The 18,919-nt window shown below is 35.9% G+C and overlaps 1 protein-coding gene across 1 annotated transcript in view; it reads right to left on the bottom strand.

Moving 5' to 3' along the window:
* Positions 1 to 1,930: 1,930 nt before the first annotated feature.
* MTNR1A (melatonin receptor 1A) overlaps positions 1,931 to 18,919 on the bottom strand; it is a gene marked incomplete at its 3' end in the record, with an annotated part of 50,569 nt that continues 33,580 nt past the window's right edge. The window contains exon 2 of the mRNA XM_084204460.1: positions 1,931 to 2,799. Within this exon, the coding sequence (XP_084060586.1) occupies positions 1,931 to 2,799 (869 nt within the window). The remainder of the gene's footprint in view (positions 2,800 to 18,919) is intronic.

Genomic DNA, 18,919 nt, shown 5'->3' with positions numbered 1-18,919 from the left:
GCATTGACTTGCTAGTTCATATCCAAGGTTTTACAATGTTGTTCATTTAGTTCCATTGAAAACTTGACATGAGGCACCTGTTTTTAAGGTAAGAAACTGGTCAGATGATGAAGTGTCAGTGGGGCTTTCAAGCAAATATGAATTGATTCCCTTTAGTTCATTAGTAAACCAAGGGTATACTAATCTATGATCCAAGAAAGATTGAATGCTGTTAGATTTAAATGCAGTTTAGGGAGCTCTATGACAGAATGACAATTGTTTTCTGAGACATAAGCTTAAGAAAATCTCCAGTAAAGCAAATAATATTTTAAAATAACTGACTGAGTAAAATTCACATTTTAACATAGATGAACAAAAGTCTGATGGCTATTCAAAAGCTCTTTGTCCCACTGACATTGTTGGAATTGGCTTGGAAAAGCTCAAGTGTACTTGAACATCACTGTAGGTATAAACAATTGAGCATTAAAAGGTATGACAGTTGGAGCTTCTTTCCAGAACTAAATGCTCTTTCTTTTTAAGGTCAATTTGAAGGTGAATCCTATTGTTGTGAATTACTTTTCTCTGCCAGAGGACTTCATTATAAAGAGAGATTCATTGTTGCAGGAGACAGCCTGTCTTGCTATTCTTCCTCACTTCACACTGTACTTCCCCTTACTGAAGAGGTGCCTGCTGTCTGTGGAAAGTCCTGAGAATCACATGTTCCTCTTTGTACCACTGTTATAAGTAGTATCTTCTCTTTTCTGTTATTTAAAGGTGTCTAACTCTTCTAGGTTATTACACTATGTTCATAATTGTGGTAAACACCTAATTACTAATTTGAAAATTTTATCTGTGGCAGATTAAAAAATAACTGCTAGCCTCAAGTTATTCTCAGGAGACGAGTTTCAGAAAGATGTTAAAATACTCATCCTGTATACATGTCTTATTTCCCAGAATTTCATGGGCTTAAGATTCCACTAACCAGACAAAACTCTCATACTCAACTGTCACTCCTATTAAACGCATTAATCTTCTTCTCACAGAGATTTAGAACTTCTCTCTTGTACACAAGTGAGATATAATAGTTCTTCCTCTCTTATGTTTCTGGAAGGTGTTTCCCCAGAAACTCCTCTGGGACACTCCCTGATTTCATGAGTTACCATCTCTTCAGAAATAATGGTAATTTAAATTTCTCTTCCCAACCCTCCTACACCTCTTTTTCATGCTGAAATGGCTTGAGCTGATGAATCATGGCTCTTTTCCTTCCTTGCTGTTTATCCTCCTGCCCTTGGAGCTTTGAAGATAATCATTCAGGCATTTTTCTCCTCCTAAAAGCTATTTTAAAATTGAAAAGTCAATTGAGAATGTCATTTTTAGAAGGGCTGGTGAGGTTTAATATCCAAAAAATTATATTCAGGTCCATGTTAGTAGCAAAGAAATATAGATAGAGGTACTTTTTAAAAATCCTAATGAGTTTTCAGTTACCTTGATTTTTCGCTTCACATCTTGTAATATATTTCATAAAGATCTGATTTCATTTTTTTAAAAGAAGTTTTCAGAGATTTTAGAATCAGGACCGTAACATGGACAGAAAGAGCATGTGGAAAGTGCCAGGAATAGTTTTATGATTTATTTTACTGAACCAGGCAATATGGATACTTCTGATTCAATCTCCTTCTAGGTGCTTATCTCCATCTAAGAAAAAAAGTAGTCATTGATAACTTTTTATTCCCTCAAGGATATCACTATGTCATTATACAACGGATATACCATTGTATAATAGGATCTGTATGTCAAGGCTCTGTAACAAGCTTCCAAACATCATGCGAGGGATTTATCAAAGTGCTTTCAGTGTAGAAGGTATATTTCACTATAACATTTAACAGGAGGTCTAATAAAATGGACACATTTTTTTGGATGCTGTTGAGTGATAATAGTAAGATTCCCATTTTCAGACAGAGTCCACCTTCACTTGATTGTTGTTTGTAATCAGCGGAGAAGGTTTGCTTCTCATTCTGTCTCCTGCATCATTAGAACTATCCTGGAAAAAAACTTTTGCTGTACAAAAAGTGACAATAATTCTCTTGTATTCTCTTCTGAAGTTCTGGTTCAGGAGTCCATATACTATAGCATTAAGGCAGCTGTTGAAATATGCCATGTAATAACTAGACACAAACAACCACTCTGGAATCCTAGGGATTACAGTTTTTGGGTTGACAGCCACTGCAATGCCTATAAAGTTCAAAGGAGCCCAGCAGACTGCAAACAGTACAAATACCACAAACATGGTTACAAAGTTTCTGAAGTCATGTGGTTTCAGCCTAGGGTTGTTATCCGGTTTAACCCTCCGCCTTACCTGGATAACGAGGATCCATATTCGCAAGTAACAGAAAGTCACCACGGCAATGGGAAGCAGGAAGTGGAAAAACACAACTGCTATGGTATATGCTGAGCTCACAGACTGTGCAAACGTACAGGAGTAAATCCTGGGGTCGTACTGCAGCGATCCCACAAACAGGTTGGGCACGATAGCGACAAATGTGAGGACCCATATGAGCACAATATAGCACAGAGAATTCCTGTCGCTGTACAGCTTGTCATATTTGAGGCTGTGGCAGATATAGCAGTAGCGATTGATAGCGATGCCTGTGATATTGAAGATTGATCCAATGACACTTAGGCCCATCAAGAAGCCACTAATCTGGCAGTGTAGGTATCCCAGTTTCCATCCATTGTGAAACACAGATGTGAGGACCAGTGGATAAGGGTAGATAGCTACTATCAAGTCTGCAACTGCCAGGCTTACAACAAACACATTTCCTGTAAAATAAATATAAAAAGGCAAGTATTAGTTTTTCTTTTGCTCTTTTCTGTCATTTCTGCTCTCGTTATATTAATGAGCAGCCTCAGTGGAACACTTCAAGTGTAATTAGTTTCTACTTCCTAGCTCAAAATTCATGGTCATATATCAGAAATAAGAGACTGATTTTTAGTTTAAAAAGGTAGCTTAACTTAAAGATTAACATTTTGAAAGTAAACTGTCTTTAAGCTGATCTACCATGACCTATTATTTTTATCATGCCATTTATTTGGATTCTTTCAATCACACAGACTTAGAATTCATATCAAATCAAAATATTTGTAACTTTAAGGCTTGCTTTGGTTTTAAATATTCTCTCTTGAAAAATCAGCAAAAATAATATTTCTAATAAATTTCCAAACTCATTTACCTTCTTTATTTAACTTCCTTTCAACATTAACTAGCCCTTAACTTGTCCAGTCCTGAAATCAAAATTTTCTCTTTTCTCCCATTTATATTTCAAGCTTCCATGACTTTAGTATGACTTTTACATTATTCTCTTTGAATCTGCTGCCAAGTACTTAAATAATCTTAACTTCTAATAGTCTTGTTGAACACAGACTCAGTTGTCTTCAATCCTAAAGATGTGCTCCTCAGTAAAAAAAGAGATAGAGAAGCTGGGCAGTGGCCTAGACAGTTCCCAGACAGTAATGATGCCCCATTTTTCTCTGCCTCCAAACTGGAAAATTAAGAAATGGAACATTCTGCTGATTCATTTTTAAAAAAAGGGAGAAGGTATTCTTCAAAGACAATAGAATCCATCCTGTTTTCAATTCATTTTTTGAGAAGAGATTACATTTTCTTTTTTTAGTCGCTTAAATGACAACCCATCTGAATACCTCCCAACTATTCTATTTTCTAAGAAGAGGCTCACAGGAAACATTGATGTCACTTTTATTAATTTCTTTAAAATAACTATTACATGTAAAGCTCTAGTTATTCATGTCCATAAGTACAGAAAGCTTTCAATTTTATCTTTACATGCACGTTTGTAGGTATAGAAATGTATATATACACACATGTTTGATATTGTACTTTGTAGTTCTGAGATTACACATGGAAGATAAAATACAAGCTTCTATTGCAACCTGTAATAACATATATTATTATTTTCAGATGATGTACAATTTCAGTGCTAATCCAAGATGGGCTTGGTGAATTGTTCTATGCATTTATTCTGAGCATATAAAATATAAACAGCAGGTTAGTAGGAAAGGCAAAAGTATCTATGGACCAATAGGGTGTTTTAGCTGCTAAAATTCTCAAAACTACTTTTTAAATATATTGTTTCAAATATCTTCAAATGCATAGTCCCTTACCAATCTCAGACTTTAAATGTCCAGTTAGAAATGTTCAATATGCAAACACTGTCAGACAAAAACAGGAATTCTCTTTCTCTGGATGCTACCTATGCTGTTGTGTTTAACTTTTGGTACATGCACAAAGTACCACATTTGATATTTATACTAATGGCACCTGGAACAAATGGCCTCCAATAAAAGACTGCTGCACTACTTTTTCTTGATTTAGTATCTGGATTTATAAATAACTTTCTTGTGATGGTGTCTGTAGCTGTTTTGTCTTTGACTGGGGATTCACTGCCAGACTGAAATATGCTTATCCTTTGGCAGAATTCCAGATCATTTCAGCACAAACATCAGAGCTTCTTTAAGCAGAAGATGACACAGGAAAAAAAGCACTGCTTTCAGAATTTATCTTTGACATAGTGGCAACTGATACAAGAACAAGAGACTGTATGGAGCTGAGAGCTCTCTGTTTATCTGATGAATCAAGAAGTGGAAAGTAAATGAAAAGGTGCTGTTGGCAGGTTTTTTCCCCCTGTCCAGAATATTGCAGGATTGATGGTAACATATAAAGCCCAGATACCTATTAAAATGTAATATTTGGAAGAATTCTATTTATATTTGCTTATTAACTTTCTGCTTAGCTGGAGACTGCCCATCCTAAACTTTTTTATCTGCCATCCACTAAAACTTCTGCTACTGCTCACCATTATTAATGCTAGCATTGCCATTATTTACCCACTTCAGCCAAATTATAAGAACGAAGTTAAAAGCGTTTTTTTTTCCCCTTTAAAAGGCATTGTATTGAAAGGAGACAGATGGTATACATTTCTCTGAATCGTTTTGGCTTTGGAAAAAAATGAGTTTAGGAAGAGTAGGCACTCTGTCTCTGAATCAGCCGAATTTCAGGCTTCCATATACTCATGCACCATGGTTGTTCCAGGTTTTTTCAGCTGGCTGCTGTAGAATGACAAACTGAAAATCTTGGAAACACAAGCTGTTTCATGTGAAAATTGGAGGCCAGCATGAGGATAGAAGAATATCCTAGTAGTCTATCTTTAAAAAAAAAAAATCATGAGTCTGGAAATCAAGCCCCAAGCTGCCAGCTCATGGTTAGCATGTCAGCTGAATGAGTAAAGCGTTGGGGGTGGAAACTGCTTGGAAACCAGATACCTGTTTGCAAACAGGACTTTTAACTTGCCTTTCAGGAAGGGTTATTTTAAAGCTTGAGTTCAGATAAATTTTTGTTATAAGCATGGAAATTTTTTTGCTAAGACAGGAAATTTAAGTTTAAAAAGTTTGGCATTAGTATGATTGAATATTTTGGGATTCATTATTTCACACCCTGTAGTTGGATCTGAAATAAAGTTGAGCTTTCACATGTAATATAATAAACAATTTAAAAACATGATCCTAGCTTTAGGTACCACAGTCACTGGAAAATATTGCTAATTTATAAAATTCCCATATTATAATATCATATGGTGAAATTAAATTCTTATGTTTGTAGCATAATTGGTATTTTAGAGGCGAGTATCATAAAAAATGTATATACAAAAGGGCTAATTTTTATCTTCAGAGGTAGGTTTGAATAGAATGCTTTAAATGAAGCCTGAAGCTCTCTAATGAACCCTTCAAAAAGGCCACAAAATCAAAAACTTGAATAACTCTTCCTTGAAGAAAAAATATTTGTTCTTTTTAGAGAGTAAGATCACGTAACTGTGAAAAAATGTGATTTGTGTACCTAAAGAATATATTATTATGCATTAACACCAGCTGGCTGAACTGAGAAGGCAGAGGTTGAATTTCTTGACTTTGACATAAGCCAAATAAGCTTTAATACATTTAAGCAAATGTTGTGCAGTGGATGTATGTGGGAAGAAAGATAATCTACTGGTAACCAGCTTGAGCAGGTTATGTTTTTTGATGCTGTCTAAAGCAATGTTCCACTAAATATTTTCACCACCCTTACTGAAAAAGAAGCCTTTCTGCTCAGCAAACACATAGCAACATCAAATCTACCTGCTGAATATAAAGCTGCATTAACGCAACAGAAAATAAACAAGTGTTTTCCTAGACAATTTGACTTTTCCAAGAGCACAATACAACATTAACTGAGTGTAAAAATTGTGACCCCTGACAGATTATAAGATAAAAAGCTTATGGGATTGCCAAGATATCAAAATGAATATAAGAGCCTCAATAAGAACTACACGATGTCATTGTATCAGTAGCAACTTGTCTTTGCAGAACATATATAAATTACTGTGTGGGTTGTTAATCCCTAGATTTAGTGCTAAGTATGTCCTGAATGATAATTAAAAAGCTTCCAGAAATTTCTAGCAACTTAAATATGTACAGGATGCTTACAGAAAAAGATTAAAGTTACATAGATTGGGTGGGGCTGAGCGCCTGCCCTAGAGGTAGAATGGAGGGCTGAACATTTTTGCCAGCAGGTCAGAAATGACTTCTGGCAATTTTAGGAGAACTGAGGGTGATGCGGTCTACAGAGCTCTTTCCTAAAGTGTTAGGACTGTGAAGTACTCTTACTCTTCTAAAATATTTAGTCTGGGGAAAACAACCTACCATAAAAAAGGGAAAGAGCTTATGTATGGAAAAAACAACAGTGTTTTGAAGCATTAGGGGGATTCCAGCTAGAATATTTGGTACTCAGAAAATCTGAGTGAATTTTAGAAAAGATCTCATATTGCTGGCAGCATCAGTATGGCTACTTTTTCTTCTTTTTTTCGCAAGTTATTTCTATACCTTTTAAAATATTGGTTGCTAAGTCACTATTCTATTCACTTTTGTCAGTTTTTCCTGGGTAAATAATGCTTTGGCATCTTACAACAAATGCTTTCCACAAGTCCTCATGTTTTCATCCTGTAGCTGCATTTTGAAACAGATACCATGACATGTCCATTACTGCTTCAGGTTGGACCAATTTTAGGTGAGGGTTTTAGTCTTTATGCCAACTGGAGTTGCTTTACCTTTTAGATAAGACTAAACAGTATGTGCAGCAGTCACTGAAGTCACATTCAAGGATTTGTTTCAGTGGCCACTGTCTCAGACCTCAGATGTTTACTTGCTAAGTATATCTTTAAGGAAAGAGGAAAGTGTAATTCTTCCAACACTGTTAATTTTTAGAAGATCAAGCTTAGTTTCTAATGATCAGATTCATGTCATTCTCTACTGTCTTTTCACCACTTGTAAGCTATTGCCAGATACATTAACAGTAATTTCCAATTGTTTCATAAGTAACCTTAATTAAAGGGATGCTTTCCTATAAATTTTGATCAGGTTTTGTAGATATTAAATAGTATCTAAATATCATACAATATCATATCATAAAAATATCATACAAGTTTGTTATGTACATATTTTTTACACATCTAATGGCACAAAAAATCTATTTACATTTTTAAGCACTGGTTTCTGATAATTCTAATACTTCTACCAATTTTCCTCAAGGATAGCTTACAGGTTTTTTGGCATTATGAAATCTTCCTGATTATTCTAGACCTTGCTCAGGATGTTAATTTGAGAGCTTATGCTCCTAGCTGACAACAAGACTGTGATAGATGCTCACCAGTGAACGCCTGCAGCATCAGAAACTTTAAATGTAATACCTCGTAACCGGGTATGGCATGAGAGAGAAGGACTTCTTCCTTAGAGAGGTATTTTGTCAGGCCTGTGCTTATTTAAGGATATTTCCATGCACAAAATGGTGTCCTAATGACAAATATTAAAGCTAGATTTGTTTCATATTCCATGAACAGTTTTGCCCTGAATGTTGTTCCATTAGCACCAATATTTAACGTATAAAACATCGTAAACTACAAAATCAAGGAGTGAAGGCTGCTTTTGTGAGTACAATACAATATAATATATAATATATAATATATAATATATAATATATAATATATAATATATGATATATAATATATGATATATAATATATGATATATGATATATGATATATGATATATGATATATGATATATGATATATAATATATAATATATAATATATAATATATAATATATAATATATAATATATAATACAAATATAATAAAATTTTCTTGTGCATGTATCCAGAAACAGATCTTAGGTCTGCTCTGTGTTTCCTCTACCCATGAGATCAAGTCAAAATGTTTCAAGAAAAAGATCAGTTCATAATCTTTCTAGCATTAAATTAATACTGGAAAGTTGTTGCACCTGGCAGCACAGTTTGGGTTTTCACAGAGATCATGCACAACAAAAATTGGTAAATTAAAATAGCTGTAAGTGGGGACAATGACCATGGTTTCTTAGGAAAAATCCCAAAGTCAAGTAAGGTTACCTAGACAAGCAAGTGTGCAGTCCTAGCTTCACTGAAGAAAGATTTGAAATGTCTAAGAAACCAACAGTCCTTGCAGCTCAGCATCAAAACGGCACAAAACAGCTGAGCAAAAATGTAGGAATAAATATTGCATAAGCTCTAGTTACTCCTGGGAGCTTCATTCACTTTACAGATCATAATATCAAGTCCCCTAGATCTGAAAAGCCTATTTTTAAACTAAAGGCACTATTTATAAACCTGTCCTGAATCAAGAAGTCCACGTGCACATTAAATTTGAATAGCGTGATGGGCCTGTGGGTTTTTCTTCTCATTAGCAAGTTAACCCTGATGCTGCAGGTGGTGATGCAGGGAAATGTGAAAGGTTTAAAGCCCATGGTAAACCTTGTAGCCTTAAACATATGTAAGAAAACCTCTCTCTTTCCTTTTAAGCTGAGAAAAGACCTTGTATTTGTCATTTCCATCAAACCTCATTCCAATGTACACTTCTGTCACATCATAGAAGGGATAGAAAGGACTTTCAGGCCTTCTATCATCTCGTGGGGATGCTAATAAAACCAAGGGGGCAATTGAAGACATTGCCACTGCCTATAGAAATATTGATGATAGGCAAGTAACTTGTTAGCACTGAGGAGAGTATTAAATATTTGAGGTTTAAACTGATTTAAATACTTAGTGTCAGGTAAGTTCAGATACTGAAATGACCTAAGTAACCTCAATATTTAACTCCAGTTTATTGAAATTCAGGGTCTGGACAGCTGGAGAGCTACATAAAAGTATATTAGAGAAATATTGAAGAATAGATTTGTTAAAGAGCTATCAAAATAATCCATATTGTAATGTTTTGTTTCACTGCGCAGAAAGTTGAAGAAAAATTTACATAATCAGCACAGCATAAATGAAAGACTACTGATGCATTCAGAAAAGAAAATGCTATACTGTATTTAGATTAATTATCACACAGAATCTTCCAGCGAAGCTGCAGCAACAATTAAATTTGAAATGCCTATGCCATCTTCTGGCCAAGAAAATCAGACACATGAGAGTGTAATTGGCAGAAAATGGCAGTGACAAATTATGTAGTATTCAGACCCAAGGAATGGTTGTGTATCAGGTCCAAGCTGACTGTAGCCAAAGAGTATGCAGATGAGATGAGTGTTTTCACAGACATGCCAAACAACGTAGAGTTTTCTGTGCTTTTATCGCCCACCATCTTTGTCTGCAGTCCCATGGCACACATGTGAGTGAGAAAGCTCCTGCTCTCCTTCTCACAGTCTAAAAATATTTGTTGCTGCTATTTTTGGTGGTTCAGTCAAGAGAGGAAAGTGATGTGAGTTTACTCTCAGGCACGGAAGGGAATTGAATCTGTATGCTGGATGAGTGCTACAGGCTTGGGGATATTCCTTGCCTCTGGCAGTTTTGTATGGCATGCCAGGGCTGCTTTGAAAATATCTCTTATATTGGACCTCTCACACGAGAGGCATACTTGGTTTGCACGATGTGGCAGATTTAGGAGGTGCATGGGATATTGAATACCTCAGTGCTGATAAGACTGAGGTATTTCTGGGTATGCCACGAAGGGCAGCACTATCTACTGGATGAATTTACCTGACAGGAAATTCAAAGCACCTGAGGAAAGCAGCACTAAAGAAAAGGCCTTGACAGCCATTGCTATTTAGGCACCTAACACAGGACTAAACAGGAGTTGGCATTGACTGAAGATCTCTTGTGAAACTGAACTTAAAAAATCTAAAAGTGGTCAGGGTCTGGGTCTTTTTTAACAACTTTTAAGAGATGCCATTTTAAAAAGCACTTTAGATAGCTCACAGAGCTACAGTGCACCTCAGGATATGATCATCTTTCTGTTACATTATGCAGTGGCAAAAAGTGAAATATTTTCCTGTGACATTCGACATAGTGGGTTCATGTCCAAGATATTTTGCTTTAGAAACAGCAGCAAATTGAACAAGACTTCTATTCTTTTACAGAAATTTTTAAAATTTTATCACAGCTATCTATTTACCTTGGTAACAAGATTGTATTAAACTGGCACTGTCAGAGGGTTTCACACTTTTAAAACATAGAAATAAAAGATAAAAGCGACCCTTTTCACCCAGCCAAGACCTAACATAAAATATCAAGAAGGCTTGATGTGAATCAACAAGTCCTGCTGTCTTACCGGTGAAAGTAAGAAACCAGGGCAGGCAGACATACTGGTGAATGTCTCAAGTTCTGTGACCCTGGTTTTGGCTCTGATATCTGCCTGGCCTGTTCTTTCCACAGTTCACTGGGTGGGTGTCTTTTCAAGGTCAGAACATCTATCCCCCTTGAACATCAGCTTCTTCTATCATGATGACAATATTTCAGAGATCAAATAGATTTGCCTGAATAACTTATCCACTTTTACAGAAGGGAATTATATTCCCACTTCTGACTTGATCTCTTCCATCTCTAATTTCTATGATTCATTTGGGAGGAAAAACGTCCTGTGGACAGCCTGTTCTCCAAGAAGGTTTTGCCTAGATGTTACAGAACACTGAGGTTCAGCAAGCTGGATGAAACCGATTAGAATAACAATACTGCTGATGTCAGAGGATCACACAACTGAGCTGCATCACAGTGGACTCAGTGTGAGAGTACTTGTCCCCCCTTCAACTCTGTTTGCATTAGAGGCTGGAAATATATGGAAAGACAAAAGTTATACTGTTCACAGTAATATCAGAGCTCAGATAAATAAAACTAATAATATAGTTCGAACATAGGAACAGGCAGAGATGGATGCTTATGAAATATAATTACATTTTGTGTCTGTACAAAATCTCACAGATCTGACAGGACTAGGTAATGTGAAGATGCAGTCTATTCCCTTCCAAATTCGAATATGTATTTTGAGAAAACAAGTTGGAGAAAACAGAGGAGTGAAGTTGCAACTACATAACTGACAGGAGAGCCTGACAGGAAAGGCTTCTATACTGCATAAAACATTGCAAACACAAAATCACTTTCCTGAATCTCTTTGAAAGTCACACTTTTATGTAACTGGATTTTGTGGTTGAATTTGTCCAGAATTTTTCATAGGATGAAAAAGAAGTTTAAAAATTCTCAAGAGGACAAAATAATCCATTTTCTTTCTGTTACGACTAATAACTGTATAGCTGATCATTCAGCTAATGTAGACAGTAGACAGCACAACTAGTAAAATGAGTTTATAAAATAGTCTTCCCAGTTCTGTCTCTTAAAATCAGCAGTGGTAAAACACCTGCCAAGAAAGTTGAAAATAGCATTATAGAAAAAAAAATCACTTTATATATAGAGTTACACATGTGTTTACTCTCCCCTCCTCTATCCATTCTCTATTTTTCTATTCCTCCTTTTCCTATTTATTCCATCACCATGTTTATTTCTCTCCTCACTGACTTACAGCCCAAAATTTTTGTTTCTGACAGAAGTCTTTTTCCTCCACATTTTCCCCTCTTTTCCTCTCCTCTTTGTTGCCCCAAGTTTCTAGAAAAGAAGACACAGATGATTATCATACTCATTCCCACCTTATCAGTTTGATGATTTTTTAGGGTGTATCACAGACCCAGGTGACTTCAATTCTTCCTCCCTTTCTTTCAGTTCTTCATTTTCTCTATTTGCTGCAGCAAAAGTCAAGTTGAATGGTCCCACATTAGAGTGGAGCAAGTGATATTGTATCAAGTATCATGGGGAATTCTCCAGAATAAGTCCTATTTTAATTGCATTATTAGTGGGGTTTCTTTATGAAAGTAACTGATGGCAGCAAGAATTCTTGCTGTTCTATACCATCAGAATTCTATTATCACTGGAAACTGAAAAATAGGCAAATAAGTGTAAACTTCCATATGCATGGCAGCAAGGTGAAGGATCTTAATTTCCATCTTCTCTACTGTCTGTCTGTTCCTCTTTATGATGGACAAACAAATCAAGGAAACAGGGTATGGGAAAACACCTCTGGACTGAAAGAGAGTAAAGAACCCAAGATGTGCAGTTCCTTTCTTCTGTAAAAAGATTTTAAAACCTTGTAAATTTCCTCCAGCTATTGGACCAAAATACACCTCCAGCCCAACACTAGACACCTATACTAGACTCCTTTTTCTGTTCTTTGTGTATGTCCACAAGCTGCCAGGAGAAACCTTTACTTAACATATTCTTTTGTAATTTGGTGGGAACCCACATCAGCTGCACCATCCACAATGGGGTAAAAATGAGGCAAGAAATACAAATTAGATCTTAAACTGGCTACACTGAGTTTCAGGCAAATTCAAAATATGACAAAACAACAAAGCAGGCAACTTTCTTAGAGCAGATATTCTGGATTGTTGCAGCCAGGAATGAAATTATAGCCCTGGCAATTTAAATCAGTAAAATGCTTAGAGGGGTATATTTTTGCCCCTTTTATTATCCAAAAAAATAGATTTAGATATACAGTAGATTTATAAGAAATTAATTTATTAAGGAATAATTAAGAAAGAATAAATATTAAAAAATTAATATAAGAAATATATAACCACTTATGGAAGAAGGTAGTTTATTCATTATTGCCCTGATTCATTAATCATAATTTTTTAGCTCCTGCACAGTAAAATTAACTTGGAAGCAATGTTTGTTTGCTTATACTAGATGTGTACTTTAAAATACGTTGCTGATGAAACGTACAATTGAAATTTTGTATTAGAGGACAAAGCATGAAGGTGTTGCACTACCTTAAGTAAAATCTGTATTTTAATTTGTATCAAAAAGTTGCAAGAAACATACACTTTATCTGCACCTAAATCCCCTTGTTTTTGTTTTTTTTTATTTTTACTTAAAGATCTAACTTCTAGTCTCTCACAGAACTAAAATAGTTATGAATGAATAAAATTCTAAGTTTTCTAATGTTATCCTCATTGCTAGCAGCAACAGTCTATAAAGAATTTAAGATAAACTTAACATTTGTGGCATTTGAATGACCATAAATTATTTTCATTTACTGCAAGGCTCCCCAGCATTCTTATCTTTGTACAATTTCGTTTCTTCATTACAAAAGCACCTGTCAGAACAGACAAAACAATAGGAACAACCTGACTATAGATTTTACAGAACTTTAAATATAGTCTTATAAGTAATTTTTCCTGTAATTCTTCAGACAAATAAAGATATGAAATTCTTTTCAGCATTTCTTCTAGATGGGCTAAATTAGAGACCGTGACTTCACTGCAGGCAAAAAGACTAAGCTCTCCTAAATTAATGCCAATATCTTTAGAGTTTATAATTATTTGAGAAGTACTGATGCTCATGTACATCACCTAGTTATTATTCTGCACCTGGATGCACTATTATACTTGTAGGTAATTAACATATCTCCACTTAAATTTTAACTGAATTATCTATTTTTGCTAGTTTTCTGAATGATGAAACTTTCATAGAAGTTGGCTCTGGGTTGACCAGATCTCTGGTAGTCATAATAGGGAGACCTCATTTATTGCTTGTTTCTTTGTTTTTGTTTTTGTTTTTCCCTTATAATGGGAGTTTTCATACAGAACAGAATAAAATTTTCAAGCAGCAATAATTTTAGAGAAAATTTTTTAGACAAATAGTGAGGTATGATTACCCTTTGACATCATAGAAGAGTTCAGGTATTTCCACATTGTGCCTTGCATAAGTGAGGTTAACTTGAAGGATTTTTCTTCTCTTTAGTAACTACTGATACGGAAGTCAAAATTCTTTCAATATCCTCTTGATTATTTAATTAGAAAATACATGACTTTTACATTTAATGCTTATTAGAAAAAAAATGGGGTTTGGATTTGTGCCTTTTATCTTAACAGTATAAAATGAAGTTCTTTATTGAGAGCTCCCTTACATAGAGACATCTAATTCAGCATACAGATGAATTTGCCAAACCTTTGAATCCTTAGAAGTAGGCTTCAGAAAAGAAAAAAAAAGGCTAAAATAATGATTCAGCTAACTCTACTGACAAGTTGAAGTAGTGTAAGTGAGCAAATAAATGGATTGTTGCATTATTGAATTTTTATTCCTCTCCCATCTTGTTTCAGTTATTTGCCTTTTCTCTGGGTTTTACTTTCATGAAGAGTGGTGTAGAATTTCCCAGGAAGCATTTTTTTCTACTGCTTAAGACCAAACTGCTTGTTTATCAGTGAATACAGTCAAAAAACTAAGTGTCAATGGCACTAGCTAATATGAAAGAAATATATAAATGGTGTTGACTTTCAGTACCTACATATGTCCTCAGAATTTATCACTCAGTGTTCTTACTTAACATGTTGCACAAGACTGTCCAGCACAATAATACAAAACTGCTGAAACCTACACTTGCTGTCAAAAGTATTGGATTTTGTATTACAGTAATTTCAGTGTGGGTGCATTTAAAAGCTGTGTTATGATATCTCATCTGAATTATTTGTACCCATTGATTTTTGTTATGACTCAGAAACACCCTAACCGAGCACTTTGAGAAACCAAACACAATTTGTAAAATTAAGTTCAATACCTCCGGTGTAAAAATGTGAATTCTTTCACTGTGTGAAAATAAAACAAATCTGGAAAACTATACCACCATTATAAACTTAATCTCACAATGTTATGTAGATAATATCTTAGCTGTGGAGCTCCTTTCCTTTTATAATGCCTATTTTTTTCTCCTATACTCCTTTTTATCTTTGTTTAAATGTTAGCAAGATTCTTACAGGAAAAAAAAAAAGCTTTTAAGCAAGCTGAAAAGCTATATATAGACAGCTAAAGATAGTATCCTTTTAAATATTCAGTAAAAACATTTCCAGTTCTCCCTCTGAACCTTACTGCTCAGTTCTTCATCTTTTTTTAGGCACAAGCTTTCTGTGTGCCAACATAATTCATTATTTAACAAAATTTAGCAAACCAGAAGTCAACACTACTACTTATGAAGCTAAAAATAAGAAACCCAAAGAAATCTGGGATAACTCTCTCAATGAATATTAATAAAAATTATTTCTGTGTTGAAAGGATGCCAAAAGAGTAGAAGTTCTGTACAATTAGTGTATGTCAAAGATGCCATGTACTTATATTGTGTTACAAAACCTGACTTGAAGGGTATTGTGAAGAAGAATGGGTGGTAAGGAAGCCTTAGCTTCAAACAGCACTGAACAGTAGCTTCACATTTCTTTACTTTGTTCTATTAGGGAATAACCACCTCATTTTTAAAACAATGTCTTTGTAAAACGTTCTACAGGTGACTGAATGCTAAAAAAAGGTGGGAGGGGGGGAAAGTGTCTTTCACACCACATCTAAAACCACCTAGATTTTCTGACTGTAGTTTCAGAAAGATTGGTATTTAGCTTTGTAGGTGAAAATATTTCTTCAAAATTTTTAAGACAGCTTGAGATTGTCAGAGAGCCACTTTGGCCTTTTCCGTGAATGAGCACAAAAATGTCTGCTTTAGCACATTAATGTATTTTTTAAACTAATAGCAGAAAAGCTTCCCCTAAAGATCTGAATAGCAGCTTTATTTTGTGTTGTGTAAAACTGGTCAGTTCTTGGATCAGAAGTTAATTATTTTGGTAACAGGTAAAAAATATCTCCTTCTAAATCTTTTCTTGAAATTGCATGTGTCAGTTGAAACCATTGATAGGCAATAATAGAATTTCTTGGCATTATAGTCACTTCCTGATAGACTTGAATTCACATTTTAGGAAAGTCCAAGTGGATATCTTTGTTCATAAATTCCAGTATCTGGAATAGGACTGTGTCAGTTCTTTACAGGATTTTTAGGTATATTTTATTAACAAGCTTGCTTCCTGCAAGTTTGTTGCAGAAGGATGTTGATCTGGTCAAAGCTTTAAAACAGATCAATCAACCTTCTGATAGCGAGCTCAGTAACCATGTAAGACAAAGAACAATAAAAACAAACCAGTTTCTCCCTGTATTTCTAAGGCACCTCCTTTATCCAGAATTGATTTCTGTCAGTTCCATGCTTTGATGGTCTCCTGTGGTCCTCTTCTCATTTCTTACGCCTGACGTGTTTTCTGTTCTTCTCAACCATCCCACTTCCTGCTGTAGCTGCGAGATCTCTTCTCGATGCCTTCCTGTGGGCTGGTGCTTGCTTTTATTGACCCTGCTCAGCTGCTTCTGAGGGAGAGTAATTCCCCCTTTATTCTGGGAGATAAACCTCACCCACATATGCCTTTACTAACAACATGTGGCAAGCAGAGTGAGGAAAAAGGCAACAAATACCCTTATTCCGACTTAAGGGAGAGAAGAACAGTAGTTAAACTTTTCATTCTAAAGACAGTTCCTGAAAATGTCTCTTGCAAATCTGCAAGGAATTAAAAATCTATGCCAAACCACTAAGTCAAACAAAGGAACAAACACATCCAACTTTATTCTTCCAGCATAAGAAAGTACTTAGTTAAGTGAGATTTTCAGTAGTGGTATAAAAGTGAGACGATGTAAAAAGCAGGACCAGTATCAAAGGAAACAAACCAAGGTATTGTTCAGCATATCCATGAGTGATTTGGATGAAGAGGCAGATGCCTCCTCACAAGCTCAGTGAACACAAAGCTGGGAGGAGTGGCTGACAATCCAGAGTGCTGTGCAGCCCTTCAGAAGGACCTTGACAGCCTTCAGAGATGGGCAGAGAAATGGATGCGCTTTTGATAGGATGATGGGGAGAGACTTGCTCCACCTCCCTTCTGCCTCAGGGAATTGCATTTTGGAAAGTCTCTCCACAGGTGAAGCATGGGAGCAGCCAGGTTCACTGTGAAATGCATCTTCTCATGCTTGGATTCTACCATATCTCAACATTTAAATGGCTATTGAACAAATGTCCATGCAATTAGTTAGTATTGCAGTTGTGATTTTTACCATAAACTGCAGAAGTCTACCTTCAATGTCCTTTAACAATAGCAAAAAAAAAAAAAAAAAAACCTTTTGGGGCAATTAATATCCTGTGCATTTTAGCCTATTTTTGCTCATCACAGAATCATCAAGTCTAGAGAAACCTTCAAATTCAACTAGTCCAGTCATCAACCCAACACCACCATAATAACCCCTAACCTGTATCCCTAGGTGCCACATCCAGATATCTTTGAATATTTCCAGAGATGGTGAACCCAGTACCTCCCTGGGCAACTCATTCCAACACCCAATCTCTCACCAGTGGCTTGGTTTGGTTTTTTTTCTAATATGTAATCTGAACCTCCCCTGCACAGCTTAAGGCCGGTTGCTCTCATCCTTTCATTTCAGACATGGCAGAAGAAATCAACCCCCACTTTACCACAACCTCCTTTTGGGTGCTTGTAGGGAGCAGTGAAGTTGTCCCTGAGCCTCCTTTTCTCCAGACTAAACAATCCCAGTTCCTTCAGCCTCTCCTGCAAGACTTGTACCTCAGCCCTCCTCCAGCTCTGTTGCCCTTCTCTGCACTGGCTCCAGCCCCTCCATGTGCTTCTTGCAGCGTGTGGCCCAAAACTAAAGGCAGGATTCAAGGAGCAGCCTCACCAGTGCTGAGCACAGGGGGACAATCCCTTTCCTAGTCCTGCTGCTGAGACAGGCCAGGACACCCCTGGCCACGGCCACCTGGGCTCATGGCCAGCTCCTGCTCACCTGGCTCATTCCCAGCTCCCGCTAGTGGGGCACCCACACTGGCTGGGTCACCACCAGCTGTGTCAGGCTGTTCTGTACTCTCCAGGAACCCTCTAGATTGCCTCTTCTCCGCTGTGCTGTATTTCCTGTGGACATCTAGCAAGGTGAAGTCCCCAAAAAGAACAAATATAGGCTACACAAGGCTAGAAAAAATCCTAGCTATATGGTGGAAAAAAGTAGTGACTGCCATGGATTTATGTTTCTATAAATAGGGAAGATTATTTGAAATTGCTGTTGCCCCTAGTTCATAATAAAAATTTAGATGTTGATGTAAATTTGATTACAGTCCATTCAAGATTTAAGTTTTAAAAATCATGGTATACATGGCTTCAAATTACAAATCAACCTCATATCTATTTCAGTTAATTGCACAAATATAGAGTATTGGGACTAGGGTTTATAGCATTAAATGACTGCATTAGTATTTTATCATTTATAAGCACATTGTTCATACATCAAATGATTCACTGAGAACACATTATTATATAGTGACCTTTCAGCGCTCCCTACAGAACCTTGCTCATTTTTTGCTTATTGAACTTCATAGAAATGAGAAGAAATCCGAATCCCCAAAAGAGCCAATGACAGAAATCTAGCAGAATTATCAAACCACCAGAAATACATCCTGTATTGTATATTATTCACAGTTATTATGCCCTTCAAGGAACACACATGGAAATTTCAGTAGCAACTATTACTGCATTTTATTATTTTAGTCATTTCATTCTCCCCCCCAAAAAACTGTAGAGTGTAGTGATATCAAAGCAATGATTTTCTAGAAGAAAATTCCAAGAAGCAATA

The sequence above is a fragment of the Fringilla coelebs genome (genome assembly GCF_963513975.1).
Source record: "Fringilla coelebs genome assembly, chromosome: 4".
NCBI lineage: Eukaryota > Metazoa > Chordata > Aves > Passeriformes > Fringillidae > Fringilla > Fringilla coelebs.
This window is presented reverse-complemented; position numbering and strand designations above follow the sequence as displayed.